The 16995-nt window shown below is 41.4% G+C and overlaps 1 protein-coding gene across 4 annotated transcripts in view; it reads right to left on the reverse strand.

Annotated features, from left to right (window-relative positions):
* CPVL (carboxypeptidase vitellogenic like) overlaps positions 1–16995 on the reverse strand; it is a 126779-nt gene that overhangs the window by 22853 nt on the left and 86931 nt on the right. For all 4 annotated transcript variants that reach the window (XM_086398435.1, XM_086398433.1, XM_086398434.1 and 1 more), the window contains one exon: positions 464–646. In XM_086398435.1, the coding sequence (XP_086254561.1) occupies positions 464–646 (183 nt within the window). The remainder of the gene's footprint in view (positions 1–463; positions 647–16995) is intronic.

Genomic DNA, 16995 nt, shown 5'->3' on the forward strand with positions numbered 1-16995 from the left:
GGCTAAGCACACAGATTTTATATTTTTCATTGTCACCTTATCTCTTAAACAATACCTACACTTGTGTCTGTCAACTTTTGTCTTAACGTGGAATATTTGTATGTTAATATGAACTGAGATCATCCTTCTCTGTGGAAAGGAGGGACATGTATTTTGGCTGTTGTATGTCTTTGCTTAAGGTTGACCATGCCTTAATGGGTTTTCGGGCTTTAGCTTCTTCTTTTATTTTTTTCCTGTAAGTCTAATTCCTCTCGTATATACCCTCTGTTTTATTGCTTGATTTTTTTGGCCATGCCAAGCTGTGTGTAGGACCTTAGTTCCTCAAACAAGGATCAAACCTGTGCCCCCTGTAGTGGAAGCATAGAGTACTTAACCACTGGATCAGCAGGGAAGTCTCTCGGGCTTCAGTTTCAATCCCACCATCCCATTTCCACAGTCTGCATGCCCAGAAGCATTTTCATACCTGACAGAAATTACCCACTTGCCGTACATAACCAGCCACTTCAGGATCAGATTTAAGAATCTTCCAAACTTTTTTTCCTGCCTTCTTGTATTTCTGGGATCCTTTCCAGTCCATGGCCATCAAGGAGCGCTCTGTTAGGGAAGCTGCCACAATGACGTCCAGCTGGCCATTGTAGATTAGAACCTGAAACAAAATTGAGCCATGGGCAAATGTAGGATTCAGCAGGGGAAGCCAGTTGTGTGTCTAGGTACTGAGAGAGGGGATGAGACACAAAGGGGATGTAAGCTTCTCTGATGTTAGAGAGGCCAGAGATGTCAGCTCAGAGAGGCCAGCCCAGGAACTCAGTAGGATCATTTTTTTCCAGTTGGTTACAAATACCAACAACCTGAAATAAACTCAACCTTGTCTCAACCATTGCATTCTTCCAAAAGTTTGATTCTTCATAGGAATCTTCATGTACACCTCTATGTATATCTCTACAAACACAAAAGCATTTGTGCTGTATTACCCGGCGCTATAGGTTTTACTTATGGCTATGTGAAGGAAGAAGACTGTGGTTACATTCCAGTGGAACTAAGGAATACCATATTTTCTAGGACTTTCATGAAGCCTGCATTTCATTATCTTCACTTTCAGGCCCTGCAGCAGCTGGCAAGCTGGGAATTCCATCAGCTGATGCTAATCCATATTACTTTCCCCTCCTACATTTCAGTGGCAACTATAATTTTCTGAGGCAGACAGATAGACACAGGTGCCTCAAGTTTCTTATTTGTTGGAGGCAGCAATGTCTGCCATGTCCTTCCAAAGGCCTCCATTCTTAAACATGATAGCCATTTGTCAACAATGAGGAATGTCCTTCAAAATGCCTAGAATACATTTTTAAGCCAAGTTGATGGGTACTGTAGGAGAAACTCTGAGGCAACTCTTTTCTTCCCAAACAACGTTTTAGTTGCTTGAACAAGAATTCAGATAATACCCAGTGCTGCTGAAGCTGTGAAGCTACTACTCTTCAGCAAAGCAATGGTCACTATTTAATGCAAAGACTTTAAAATGTTGAGACTCTTTGTCCCAGTTAATCCCGGTTTGTGGAATAAGTTCTATGAAACTAAACCCAAAGAAATAAAAAAAATTAACTATATTCATTGAATTTTTAAAGAAAAATTTGAACACAGTCTAAAAGTTCCATATTAGTGAGTAGTTAAATAACCATGGTACAGATGTTCTACGGGATATTGCAAAGCCACTTCAACTGTCTGACTAAACCATGAAGCAGTGTGGAAAATACTTATAATATTAAGTATGAAATCTGAATGCTGGGCTTCCCTGGTGGCTCAGTGGTAAAGAATCCACCTGCCAGTGCAGGAGACAGGGGTTCAATCCCTGACCCAGGAAGATCCAGCATGCTGTGGAGCAACTGAGCCCATCGGCTACAACTACTGAGCCTGTGCTCTAGAGCCCAGGAGCCACAACTACTGAGCCCATGCGCCACAGCTACTGAAGCTATCAGGCCCCAGAGCCCTTGTTCCGAAACAAGAGAAGCCATCAGAGAGAGAAATCTGAGCGCTGCAACTAGAAATAGCCCCTACTTTCTACAACTAGAGAAAAGCCCAAGCAGCAATAAAGACCCAGCACAGCAAAATAAATACTAAAATAAATACATAAATAATTTTAAAAGTTAAATGAAAAAAGAAAGCTGAATGCCAAACATATATCACAATTATTATATATGTATATGATTGATATATTTATATACAAATATGGAATGAAACTTTTAAAAAAGGAACTGAGTTGATTAATTTCACCAGTGGAGATGTGAATAATTTCCCCTTTTGTTTTCTATTCCTTTTAGGCTATTTTTTTGCAATCATTGATTCTCATGAGGTATTGTCACTCCACCACCAACAAAGAGATTGTCTTCAACTCCATGCCACCTTTCATCTATGTGCAAGCTCTGGTTTAACTCAAGTGAAGACCTCTGGTCGAATCCTCAAATTGGATATAAAATGTTACACTGCATATGTTTCCATCTGTGCTCTCCTGGTACAGGCGTCTTAAAAGGCTTACACATAATTAGAAAGCCCAGGACTTTTACACACTCCAAATCCTCAAGCAGCAGTGGGCCAGGATTCAGCCTGAGATGAAAGGGCCCTGGGCCTCCCCTATAAGAACACAGGGCTTTCATGTTACTCAGTCACCATCACCACCTCCACTCTCCTATGAAGAACCCCTCCCCTCAAAAAAAATCCTCATGGATTTAAAGCCTCTTTAAAAAATTCAACTGTAGCAATAAAAATTTGCATTGTTTATACAAAGAAATTGCCTCAAAGACCTTGAGTACTTATGGCCCATGCAAAACTCCTACAGCTGTCTTACCAACAATATGGAAACAATTACACATGATCTGTACCAGCAAACAAAGCTTAAATACTTCACCATTCTAGGAAGGGCTGATTATAGCTGATTAATGAATACAATCTTTATAAAGTAATTCTTCTGCTAGAAATCAATGAAAAGATGCTGATTGGCACACATACAAATGTACCTAGCCATTTTTCCTCTTTGTCACCACTCTGTGAAGCCTGCACCTTTCTGAGTGTCACTTGCAACCTTACTTTATCAGGGTATTTACTGAAATAGATTTGAATCTTCAGTTTTGAGGGATGATAGCAAAATCCACAGGCTACAGTAAAAACAGAGTGATACGTATACATTTGTTGAACTGAATGGAAATAAAGCCCATCCCTGAGCCATTTCTCTTGTTTCTCCAGACTCATCTTAAACAAGAGTACAAACTCTCCAGAGTAAGGCAGTAAAGGGCCGGACTGCATAATTTTGTGCATGTGATGTGCAGAAGCCTACTTTTCGGGGCAAATGGAAATTCTTCCTTTGCAAAAAAGCAAGGAAAACATTTTTAACTTCTACAGGGCGCATAAGCCAAATATAACAACAACAACAAAAAGAAATCAGACGAGTAACGATCAAGCGAAGTGATTTCAGAGCTGACATTTAAGGCTGCCTTAAATATAAGAATTTCAGAGCTGCCATTTTAATCTAAATGTCATATTTACTCTCTTCAGCCCCCACAGGAATATCCCAATTGGGTGCCTCCAGGGCTGGGTGAGTGGGTGAGATATCCCCAGATCCGGTGACAGTGAGCTGAGAAGCCAGGTGGGTATAGCACAGGGGTGGGTGGTCCTGAAGTCAGAGGGCACGTGTTGGCCACCCACATCCTGAGTCAGAGAAGTGCTAGGACAAAGCTTAAGCCCCAGCGGGCTGGCCACTGATGAAGGATGTGCACACACGCCCACTTCTTCCTGGTGGGTGATGTGCTGTCCTAGTTTGCCCAGGATGGAGGAGTTTCCCAGGATGCAGGGTTTGCAGGCTAAAACTGGGACAGTCTGGGGCAAACCTTCCCCTGAGGCTTGCTGGTATTTTAAGCAACAAGGTCTAAAGATTGAGAGGAGGAGACAGAAATGAATGCAGCTTTTCGCTACACTTCCCTTGTCAGGAGTGACTCTTAACAAAACAGGGGGCAGGGAAAGCGCTGGTGGAGTAGGTTTCCAGGGACACAGCAGGCAGCACCCCTGAATAGCCAGTGTCCTTACTTTCCTTTCTGGTCAGCTGTGAGGCCCCAGTGAAGGAGCAGAACCATTCCTTTTAGAGAATTTTCTTATCTTTTACTACATGTCTTACTGGTTAGTTTGTTGAAATTGATGGTGATGCAAAGACATGAAAAAATACTTCTTATTAAAAAACCAATGAAAATCTATGATACCACTGTTGCTGCTGCTGCTGCTGCTAGGTCGCTTCAGTCGTGTCCGACTCTATGCGACCCCATAGACAGCAGCCCACCAGGCTCCGCCGTCCCTGGGATTCTCCAGGCAAGAACACTGTTGCTGCTCTATAATTGTGTGTGTGTTCTTAGTCGCTCAGTCATGTCCGACTCTTTGCAACCCCATGGACTGTAGCCCACCAGGCTCCTTTGTCCATGGGATTCTCCAGGCAAGAATACTATAGTAGGTTGTCATGCCCTCCTCCAGGGGCTCTTTCCAACCCAGGGATCGAACCGAGGTCTCCCACATTGCAGGCAGATTCTTTACTATCTGAGCCACCAGGGAAGCCCATAATTACTCTATACAGAAGCTCTATAATTACTACATTTTAAAAAGATGCTTCGAACTTGGGAAAAGAATACAAAAGAAAACAAAACAGCAGTTAAGGTAATCAAAGTATGAGTGATTTAACTTGACTCTTTTCTAGGTTTGGAGGGTATATGTGGTTAGGATGCTTCCATAATGAAAAAATTAAAAAACAAAAAACAATAACACTAAGAGTTTGGGAACCTCGTTTGGCAAAAGATATGTTTTATTGAGGAGTAACTTCTGCTGACTCAAGTGTTACCAGATATCAGTTTATTTTTTTTCATGACAACTAGGTAAACAGCATAACTTTAGTTCAATCATAAAGTGAAAGTGAAAGTGTTCTTTGCTCAGTCGTGTCCGACTCTTTGTGACCGCACGGATTGTAGCCCACCAGGCTCCACTGTCCATGGGATTCTCCAGGCTAGAATACTCGAGTGGCTTGCCATTCCCTTCTCCAGGGGATCTTCCCACCCCAGGGATTGAACCTGGGTCTCCTGCATTGCAGGCAGATTCTTTATCATCTGAGCCACCAATCAAGAGATGATCTTAAAAACTCATTCCAGAATTCAAGCATGTACAAGAGATGGCACTAGATGATTTGGATTACAACCATCTCTGTTTTTTACTAGGAATAGGTGATACAATCATTTTCATTATGTTCTTTACTTTTCAAAGTGTTTTCACGTGTATAATGGCTTTATTTTCATCTAGCTTCACAGGGTGGGGATGAGAAGTATTATAAGGCCCACCTCCACTTTACCATAAATTGGAGGTCCCACTTTACTGGGACACAGTGAGGTGCCAGAAAGCATCCTAGATCCCAGTCTTCCAAATTTCTTTCTAGAACACTGTAAGACAGGAACTAAATTCCCACAAACCGACAAGCATCTACTGACTCCCCATAGCTCCGTGTCTAGTGCTACTCAAGCTGTAGGAAACAGTCACTGGGGAAGGAGACACAGTTCACGAGTCCAGTTTAGAAACAATCTCAAGTCTGTTTGTCCAACATCTCTCTCTAACTTTGGCTCTATGAACCAGGATGTGTGCAAGGACATTACTCAGCTGCCGACTGACCCTTTACTTCTGTTGCAGGGAGTGGCCGTTGATTAAGCAGCTATGGAAGAGCCTCAGCTTGTGGAGAATGGAGCCCTCCTAGCCGCTGGTGCACCCACAGCTCTTGCATAGTGCCCATACCCCGTAAGACGTATCAACACTTCCAGGGTGTAGTTGACTGCACTCTTTAACGGATTCTGCAGTGCTGTATAGTGACTGTCGGCCATCTTGGCTTGCTTAGGTCCACTCGCCTGTCTCCTGGTAACTGTACTGCCATTCCCTCAAGGGAGGCTCGTGAAGGCTGTCCATCAGTGTCCTCCCTCCTCCACGCAAGGGATGAGCATGTGACCTAAGCCAGGACCCTCAAATGCTCTTTCCCTAGACTTTGGATTGTGAGTAGTGACACAAGGGTCCCTGATGAGTCTGTCCATTAATTTTGCTACCTTGAGTCCCAGAATTTTTCCCGGCCCCTATCTTTTCTCATGCCAGTTCTTCGGTTTGTCCATGAATTCTGTAACATATCCTGTCTACTGATCAGTTCCTTTCGTGCTTCAAGTAACCAGAGCTGCTGCTGTTGCTAAAAGCATGAAATCCAAACTCACATATCATTGGACCTGTGCCTCACATGCCACACCATGAAGTGACTGGGGGGTCCCTGGGCACATGGCTCACCCTCCATGAGTTGTGGTTCCCTTTTCTGGACATACAGATGTCAGACCTACATCTTACTGCAGTGAGAATTAATGAGAAAATGTGAACAGGGTTCTAAGCACAGCACAGGACACAAATTGGGGGAGTTAGGTAAATAGAGTCCTCCTCCTTTCCAACTAGGTTGATAATGTGATGATGACTGGGAAGACTGACTCAAAAAAACATTTCTTCTAAAACAAACCTTCAGATTATTCAGATGGTCTTTCTGTGTCTAATACTTGGTTGCCAATTTCACTCTTTCTGACAAAGGCCGACAGTAGGAGGGAACCCAGGCAGGGTAAATCTGAACTCTACGAACTCAAATGCATGAAATAACATGCCTTTCAAGACTAATTTTACACACATTGGGCATGGTGTCTCAGCAGTCTTTTCTTGATAGTCAGAGCCATAAGTCTATAAATTACCCTTTGAAAGGAATCTTTAATTTTATAGCATGGGATTCAAGATCCCAAGGAATTTCCCCATACTTGAAAAGCTAGAAAAGTATGGTTAAGATTATAGCTTTTAATGGGACATTTTGGAATAATATTAATAGAATGCTCTCATTCTTCTTACCATGTCGCAGGAACTGTGTTAAGCATTTTACATCCGTGATTTCACAATATCCCTCAAAGGCAGGTCTTATTTATCCATTTTAGGAACAAAGGGACAGAGGTGTAGGGAAGTGAGCCAACTGGTGACATGGATCAAGTTCAGATCTGCCTGAATGCAAACTGTGTGCTCCTAAGCCCTCTTCCACCCTGCCTTAGTCACTACCACCACCCCTGCTCAGAGGACACAGAACACGTAGTCTGTTCTTTATTTGTAATTACACATGCAAGGAGCACATTTACATGTAAGCGTGACTCTTTGGAATGAAGGATACATGTTTAGAATAAGAGCACAGGCCCTGTGGCTGGGTATGAACTGAACTCTGTCACTTACTTGCAAGATTATCTTGATATTAAGTTACTTAGCCTGTCTAGAGCTCAGTTTCCTCATTTGTAAAATGGATAGAAGAGAAACATCTATGAGGGAAGGTCATTGGGAGAATTACATAACACAATGCATGTAAAGCTGTCCATATCCTAGGCAGATAGTAAGTGTTCAGTTAATACTGGCTATTATTATCATCATCACATTAGAATAATTCAACATAGCTATTCAAATAACTTCATTATTTCCAAGTGAGATGTTGCCTGTGAATTAAAATTGTGATTTAGGATGTAAGTAAGAGTTAGAATAACTCCTAGGATGTGGGAGTTCTAACATAACTGCACGAAATCATCAATTTGATGAAACAAACATTAGGGGCTTATAAAAGTTATTATGACACCTGCAGAAAGGAGCCTTGAGCTCCAGACCTGGCTCAGCTTCCCAAAGCCTGGGCTACTGAGTGACCCTGGAGATGTCATCTATCCATTCTGAGCCTTAGTTTTTGTATTCTGTGAAATGGAATATCCTAGTTCTTGGGAGGACCAAATGGGATACAAGATGTAAAAATATCCTGTAACCTGAAAAGCAAGGTTTCATTCATGTTTTTGTTAATTTATATCAAGAATACTCTGAAAAATAAACTTCCATAGTGGAGTGCAAAAGTTTTAAATTGGCTGCCAGGGGCCTGTATTTAGCTTGCAGACATATCCATCCAGTCCACAGGGTGTTGTTGTTGTTTTTGTAATTAGATGCTGGCATTTAAATACTGGGAGACCGGACCACACTGGCCCATATTTCCACCTGGCTACTAGGGGCAAAGGTTGGGCAGTAGTTGTCCCCCTAAGACACAGTCCTCCCCCTTCCTGAGTGTCTCCCTCCACCCCCAACAGAGGTGCAAGAGCAGCTGTCATTTATTCAATGCTTATGCTACTGTTGTTCTTAGAAGAGAAAAAAATATTCCTCTGTATCCATGTCTCTGTCATAGATAGAAAAGAAAGATCAGTATGTCACAGTCCAACACTACTCATTTATTTTATTTCCTTCCTGGATCCATAGGCAGCTAAGTTTCACTTCCATCTGAAATGGAAGGGAAGTGGGCTTTGGTCTGAGTTAGAGAAAGGAGTGTGTGCTCATTTATACATGGCAAGTATTTGCTTAATCTGCTCCCATGAAATTTCTATTTAGTCTGGTGGCTCAACTGGGAAAGAATCTGCCTGCAGTGTGAGAGACCTGGTTTCGATCCCTGGGTTGAGAAGATCCCCTGGAGAAGGGAACGGCTACCCACTCCAGTATTCTCGCCTGGAATTCCATGGACTGTGTAGTCCAAAGGATCGCAAAGAATCAGACACGACTGAGCGCTTGACTTTGACTTTCACGGAGAGCCAAAGGATTGGGCACCAAGAGAATAGACATGAAAAGATGTGCCTCCTGTCCTCCTAATAACCCTAGATTTTAAAAAACTTTTCAAAAGAGTGAATAATCAGAGGAAGAAAAGCAGGTTACTCTTTCATTCTCTAAGTTTTCCTTAAAAAGAGGAGTTAAAAAAGTCAGTTTCACTTTAATCTTTCTCAAATCTACTCATTTTAATATTCCAAAGCATAAACTTTTCAGGTTCTGCACGTACATAAGTCATTAGTTTCTTCGTAATTTAACTTCTCTCAGCAAGAAAACCTCCCTCTAGGAAAAATCCAGTGAACACAATCAATGATGATTAATCCTTATTTTACTTAGTAAATGCTTCTGAAGGATAAATATTTTCCAGGCAGACATAAAACAACCAACTGTGTCAACTATAGATATCTACAGACCGGTTTACTTGCTGACTCATCTAAGAAGAACTCACAGCCTCTAAACTCAGATTTTGACTTTAATTTAAGTTGGTGGGAGGAGCACATGACACTCAAAGGAGAAAAAAGATACCTGTGCTTTTAATGGTTCCTATGCAACCAAACTTGGAGGAGGCAATGGCAACCCACTCCAGGACTCTTGCCTGGAGAATCCCTTGGACAGAGGAGCCTGGAGGGCTACAGTCCATGGGGTTGCACAGAGTCGGACATGACTAAAGCAACTTAGCATGCGTATAACCGAACACTTGAAAGAAGGGGTTTGGGGCAGAAATGTATATAAATGTGCATTTTGTTATATTTTCACTGTCACCCATATTAAAGCTTCAGATTGAAAATAAATCACACAAGGGCCACTTTCTGATCTAAACTTTAACCGTTTTTAAAAATCCAAACCGAAACACATGTATTGATGACAAACCATACAAAGCATTTCTCTTTATTTCCCCAATTACTCCTCTACTTATTAGGAAAATTACAGAAATGCCACAGGAGGAGGCTTCAGTCTCTTGGTACAACAGGAAAGCAAACCGAGCTTTTGCGAGAAGGCTGGATTTTTGTTGTTACATTTTTAGACGAAAGATTTATGCTTATATTTTGGCCCATTTACAATCCACCATAATACTTTGCAGACAAAGTTATGCTCTTTTCCCAATGATCCAGTGACCTTAATCTCTAACATTTTGTGGTTTCCTGTTTGGGGAAATGATTGAACAGCAGCCTAAGCTATTCCAAACTGCACAGCATTCCCAGTTGGCTGCTATCTGTCTTAGTTTTGAATGTTCTCCTGTTCACTAATAAAAAAAAAAGATTTTTTTAAAAAATAAACTTTCCTTACAGATGCTAAATCAATGAAACTCCTACAAAGCAGCCCTCCACACTTCCTCTTCTGGCTGCTTTACTTATCATTCTTCTATTACAAACCCCAACATACCGGGGAGTTCTTTCTGCCTGGAGCAATTAGCATGACCCACCTACAGTAACTTTCTCCTGAATAGCTGAGAATTAATTTCACTAATATCCAACTCAACCCAGGGCAATTCCCAAGGGTTTCTCAAAAGCTCAGCTGCAAAAGAAAAACAATCTCAGCTATGGAGTATAATATTTAGCAATGTTCGCCACTGGAGGCCGACTTGTCATCCTTCCAGGGACAACGCCTGGGCCCCAGTCGCCCATTGTTTTCACTCTGGGGCCTCTGAGGTCCTGGTGACTTCGCGGAGATATAGTGCTGCAATACTCTGGAAGCCAGAGTCCCCAGAGCCCACCTGGAGGAGACTTGACAGAAAAATAATGCAACCATTGAATGAAACAGCAGTCATTTATGCAACCAAGTCGTTCTTCAAATGAGACAAATTTGGCTTCCAGGTTTAAGGAAGACAAAGAAAGAAAGAGAGAGAAAAAACGAGTTTGGAAAAAACACTCTTAGAGTGTTCCTGCAGTTCTCCTACCAGTTGGTTCTGCCAAGATGAGTGAAGAATGAAAGTGGGGCAGGGAGCTTGAGTGAGTGTCCCGCAATAACACAAATAAAATGTCTTTCTGTCAAAGAAAGTTATTTCTGCTTTCTTGCAACTTTTGATGTTGTTTAGTTGCTAAGTTGTGTCAGACTTTGTGACCCCATGGACTGCAGCCCATCAGGCTTCTCAGTCCTTCACTATCTCCCGAAGTTTGCTCAAACTCATGTTCATTGAGTCAGTGATGCCATCCAACAATCTCATCCTCTGTCACCCCCTTCTCCTCCTGCCCTCAATCTTGCCCAGCATCAGGGTCTTTTCTAGTGAGTTGGCTCTTTGCATTAGGTGGCCAAAGTATTGGAGTTTCAGCTTCAGCATCAGTTCCTTAGATGAATATTCAGGGTTGATTTCCTTTAGGATTGACAGGTTTGATCTCCTTGCAGTCCAGGGGATTCTCAGCAGTCTTCTCCAGCACCACAATTCAAAAGCATCATTTCTCTGGCGCTCAGCCTTCTTTATGGTCCAATTCTCACATCCGTAGATGACTACTGGAAAAACCAGTAGTTTTGACTATATGGACTTTTGTTGGCAAAGTGACGTCTCTGCTTTTTAACATGCTTTCTAGGTTGTCACAGCTTGCCTTCCAAGGAGCAAGTATCTTTTAATTTCATGTAACTTAACTTGAAATGAAATTAACTTGCAACTTCACTCTAAATACTTTAGTTGCTTTTAGAATGGAACAATAAGTAAAGCCAACTTGAAAATAATCCACTAAGCCATTACTCCAATCCAGGGATCTGAGAAAAATGTTTAACTACCCAGAACATCACACTTACAATGACCTTTAATAATGTCCAGAATATTTTTGTCTCATTTGAAGAGTCCTGGGGGCCCACTCCAGGGAGCCTTTTGCTCAGCTTGTTTCAGGGTCTGTTCTCATACCCCTTTCTGATCCCCCCACCTCTGACATCACCTCTCACCTATTGTTACTGGTTGTGTTATGCTCAGTCATGTCCGATTCCGCGTGACCCCTTGGACTGTAGCCCACCAGGCTCCTCTGTCCATGGAATTTTCCAGGCAAGAACACTGGAGTGAGTTGCCATTTCCTCTTCCAGGAGATCTTCCTGACCCAGGGATTGAATCTGTGTCTCCGGCATTGGCAGGCGGAAGCACTTTTAGTTCCAGCAGAAATAGACAGGAGCTGCAGGAAAACCTCTTGCCATCAGTCCCCGTGCCAGCTCCCTGTTCCCTGACGTTATCATTATCACTCAATGTGGACTGCTGAGATGCTGAAGAAACAGATGTGAATATGCAAAGTGAACAGAGCACAAGGTGAGGAAAATCAAGACAAAGGCAGTCAAGGGCTCCTGCTCAGAGCGATTTTTTGAAAGCTTGGTTGAAGGTCCTTCTGGCTTTCATTCAGTCATGTCGTTCCGCACAGGAATGCTGTGCTGAAGCACTGTTTACCTGACAACATTAGAAGCTGCTCACACTCATAATAAGCAAGGAGATGGCATAAGCTGCCCCATGACAAGGGCATGGTTAGATCACTTCTACAATGCAGGGCAGGCAAATTCAGTGGTGAAAAGCCTGTGGGAAAAGCCCTAGAGGTTGCGATTGCAGCTTCCTCAGGTGGTGGGAAGTATGCAAATGCTGCTTTCCCTACTGGACCAAAAGGCCAAGGCCAACAGCCACTGGATTAAGTTACTCACATTTACAGGGAAGGAGAGGAAGCAGCAGTCAGAATACTGCACCTGGAGTCAGATTTTGTGGCAAATGGACTTAAATGATGATGACTATGATTAGAAAAACCAAAACCCAAATCCAAATCCTGGCTTTGCACTCTGGCTCTATCACATCTAATGTGACTATCACAGAGATAAATAAGTGCCCTAGTGCCAATCCATCTACTAAACATAAATAATGCTTAGTTTTAAATTTCCTTTAAAAAATATTAATGTACACTTTTCCCTCCCATGACCCAGGGAATGGTGGTGGGCACACACTGCTTTGAAGACAACTGGTGTCCAGTGGTCCAATCGGTTGGAATGTGTTACCATCACTAAGCATCTTCTGTTTTACCAAGACACAAGGAGTAAAGACTGAGAAGCTACTGCAGCACGGTGACTTCTACTGCACAAGAAGGAGTCCTCACTGTATCCAGAAAGCAATACTCCTCTCACTCTTTCCATATTCATCTTTTCAAAGTAAAGTCAACTGATGTAATTGCTTGTGTTTCATAACAACTGAATTTCACAGCATCTGGATTCAAATGTGCATTTCTAAGCTTGCTGATTTTTAGGTCCTTGGAATCTACATAACCAATGGTATCAGCATTTAATATCTTTCTTCTCTTACCACCCTCACTCTGCTATATTTAGATGGCTCAAGATTAAATTCCACTTTAATGTTGCCATAAATCACAAATGTACCTTCTAATGTTTTCAGCATGAGGTACCTTTGAATGCAACAAAATAAAACCTTGGCAAAATTATGAGTGTATTAAAAAGCAGAGACATCACTTTGCCGACAAAGATCCATATAGTCAAAGCGATGGGTTTTCCAGTAGTCAAGTACAGATATGACCATAAAGAAGCTGGACCATAAAGAAGGCTGAGCACTGAAGAACTGATGCCTCTGAATTATGGTGCTGGAGAAGACTCTTGAGATTCCCTTGGACTGCAGAGAGATCAAACCAGTCAATCCTAAAAGAAATCATCCAGGAATATTCATTGGAGGGACTGATGCTAAAGCTCCAATATTCTGGCCACCTGATGCAAAGAGCTGATTCGTTGGAAAATACCCTGATGCTGGGAAAGATTGAGGGCAGGAGGAGAAGGGGGTGACAGAGGATGAGGTGGTTGGATGGCATCACTGACTCAATGGACATGAGTGTGAGCAAACTCTGGGAGATGGTGAAGGACAGGGAAACTTGGCATGCTACAGTCCATGGGGTTGCAAAGAGTCAGACCCGACTGAGTGAATGAACAACAACAAAATGATGACATGCTCACCAAGCAAATCAACTTAAAATATGCCAATTCACACAGTAGAATTATCAAATGTCTTAAAAAAATAAGTAAGAGTAAATAAAAATATATGCTGGTTGTTATTTGCATATTTCATCCCAACATTAATTTAAAGGACAAACAATTAAAGGTGTTTGGCACTAGCATGGCAATTTGGGATGAAATCAAAGTCTGTTTAATAATTTATGGGTAATAAAGAAAAAATGATGTATGGGTATTCTTTTCCCCTTTATTCACTGAAATGCTTAAAAATCAAAGAGGCCTAGAAAAAGCATGCCTCATTAAATAAAAAAAGTTAATGCTACTCTTGACTTGAATTATAACTAAAATAGGTGAAAGTAATTTGTGAGGAACTCTGCAGTAAAACTGATTTTCAAATGCACACTTTTTATTTGCCTGCCAAGTGATCATTCCTTATCAATAGTACGATTACATAAGGCAAGTGTCTCAGGATTAGCTTCCCTCTCCTCTGCTATGCTTCTCTAAGAATTATTCCCTCCTCACAGAAGTCTTTCACAGAATGGTACTGGCATTCTCCTTAAGGTTTTCAAAGGGTTTGGAAGAAAAGTGATCACATGAGATGTCATCATAGTGTAACAAAAGCTCAGAATCCAATTTAGCTGCTGAAGAATCAGGCCAGTTTAAGTGTTAAAATTTTATTGGTATGCTAGACATTTATCAAATCTAGTTTCCTGGCAATATTACCATAGACATTTTGCCATCAGACAATGTTATTAAGGAAAATGCCACAAGCAATTAGAATGACTGCTAAAACGAGTTAGATTACTAGAAATATTTACCTTTCAAAGTCCTGAGTCACATCCATTAGCCAGGAATTGCCCATTTCTAAACGAAGATCTTTTGATAGCCTAGGATAAGTAAATAAAACTCTAACGACCTGGGTGTTAAGATTTCAGTCTGGTGGTAAAGCTGAGAAACTCTAAGATTCTGAATTCTGAAGATGCAATTAGTTGAAACTTAATGAGCTGCAGAATGATAAGTGACAGGGAAATGTAACTTTATATTTACAATTTCCTGACTAGATGAACTTTTAAACACAGCAAACTAAGCCCTACCCAAGGGCAATTTAACCTTTAAAAGCAAAAGCATATGGAGGTATTGGCCTTTGGAGATGGTCCTTCTTAAAACTGCAGTGACCTTGCAGACAATTCAGCAACAACGGCAACCTCAATCCAAGGGCAATGTTTTGCTGTGGATACAAATGGCCTCTATGTATATAGCTGTAGCTCCAGTTTTTTTGAAATAATAGTTTCATACAGGAAATATACCACACACACTCATACACAATCACATTCTCCCTCTCTCTCTCATGTACTCTTTAGTCTTTGAAAAGAGTATATTTTTACACAGGCAAGAACTGTAGCCAAACAGAAAAAGGAGGTTGAAAACATATTCAGAATCTTTAGCAAGAATCTTCATAAGAAAAATGTGTAACCTCTTTATCAGAAAGTACTAAGGAGGACCAGGGGACTTCTACAAAGAGCAAGGGAGTTAAAGCCAATAGCTTTTACAGGATATGGGCTATATTTCCTAGACTTTGGAGATGCCCTAATCTATCTATCTCACCCGACTCCAGTACTCTTGCCTGGAAAATCCCATGGACGGAGGAGCCTTGTAGGTGGCAGTCCATGGGGTCGCACAGAGTCAGACACGACTGAGCAACTTCACTTTCACTTTTCACTTTCATGCATTGGAGAAGGAAATGGCAACCCACTCCAGTGTTCTTGCCTGGAGAATCCCAGGGATGGGGGAGCCTGGTGGGCTGCCGTCTATGGGGTCACACAGAGTCAGACATGACTGAAGTGACTTAGCAGCAGCAGCAATCTATCTATCTATCCACCTAGTTATTCATTTCCCCATTGCATTTTATTACTTGAAAATCAGGATACAACTTACTTACAATCAGTGTATAAATGAGAATTACTCCTAAAGCATAAGGAATTTGGGGGGAATGTGACAAAAATGTTCTAAGATTAAATAGTGATGATGGCTGCAAAAATTTGTGAATATTTAAAAAACCATAAATTTGAATTCTGTAGTATGTGAAATATATTTTCAATAAAGTTGTTAAAGAAATAGTAAAGAAGTCCTGCAGATTCTTTATGTAGCCTTCAAAATATTAACATTTTAAATAACCATCATATAATCATCAAAACTAGAAAATTAACATTGACATAATACTATTTTCTTGCTACAAATTTTATTTTAAAAATTTTCAGTTGTTCCTTAATATACTTTTTCTGGTCCTGGATGCAATAAAAAGCACATGTTATATATATATAGTTGTAAAGTCTCCTTAATCCCTCAGTCTTCATGTGTGTATGTGTGTGTGTGTTTCTTTCATAACCTTTTGACAAGCATTAGCCAGTTACTTTGTGGCTAAATTTGTCCCCTGATTTGAGTTTGTCTGCTGTTGTCTCATGATCAAATTCATGCTGTGCATTCTTTTTTAAAATTTTTATTTATCTATTTATGGTTGTGGTGGGTCTTTGTTGCTGTGAGCAGTTTTTCTCTAGTTGCGGTGAGAGGAGGCTACTCTCTAATCGCGGTGCTCGGGCTTCTCATCCGGGTGGCTTCTCTTGTGGAGCATATGCTTTAGGCACAAGGGCTTCAGTGGTTGTAGCAGGGGAGCTTAGTAGTTGTAGCCACCAGGGTTTATCATGCAGCCTCAGTAGTTGTGGTACACAGGCTTGCTTTCTGCAGGGCATGTGGAATCTTCCCTGACCTGGAATCGAACCCATGTCTCCTGCATTGACAGGTGGATTCTTAACCACTGGACCACCAGGGAAGTCCCCTGCTATACACTTTTGGCAACACACATTAGCATTGTTGTGTCCTCAGTATAATACATCAGGAGACACATAATGTAGATTTGTCCCATCACCAGGAATTCCCAGGTGGCTCAGTAGTAAAGAATCTGCCTGCCAATGTGGAAGACTTGAGTTCGATCCCTAGGTCAAGAAGATACCCTGGAGCATGAAATGGCAACCCACTCCAATATTCTTGCCTGAAAAATCCCATGGGCAGAGAAGTCTGGTGGGCTACAGTCCATGGGGTTGCAAAGAGCTGGACACAACTGAGCAACAGCACATATACATTCATGTGCCAGGTTTCTCCACTATAAAGTGACTATTTTCCTCATAGTGGTTTTGATTTGCATTTCTCTGATAATGAGTGATGTTGAGCATCTTTTCATGTGTTTGTTAGCCATCTGTATGTCTTCTTTGGAGAAATGTCTATTTAGTTCTTTGGCCCATTTTTTGATTGGGTCATTTATTTTTCTGGAATTGAGCTGTAGGAGTTGCTTGTATATTTTTGAGATTAGTTGTTTGTCAGTTGCTTCATTTGCTATTATTTTCTCCCATT

Source organism: Bos grunniens, chromosome 4, assembly GCF_055505025.1.
Source record: "Bos grunniens cultivar Pamir isolate PY7600 chromosome 4, Bosgru_T2T1.0, whole genome shotgun sequence".
Lineage (NCBI taxonomy): Eukaryota > Metazoa > Chordata > Mammalia > Artiodactyla > Bovidae > Bos > Bos grunniens.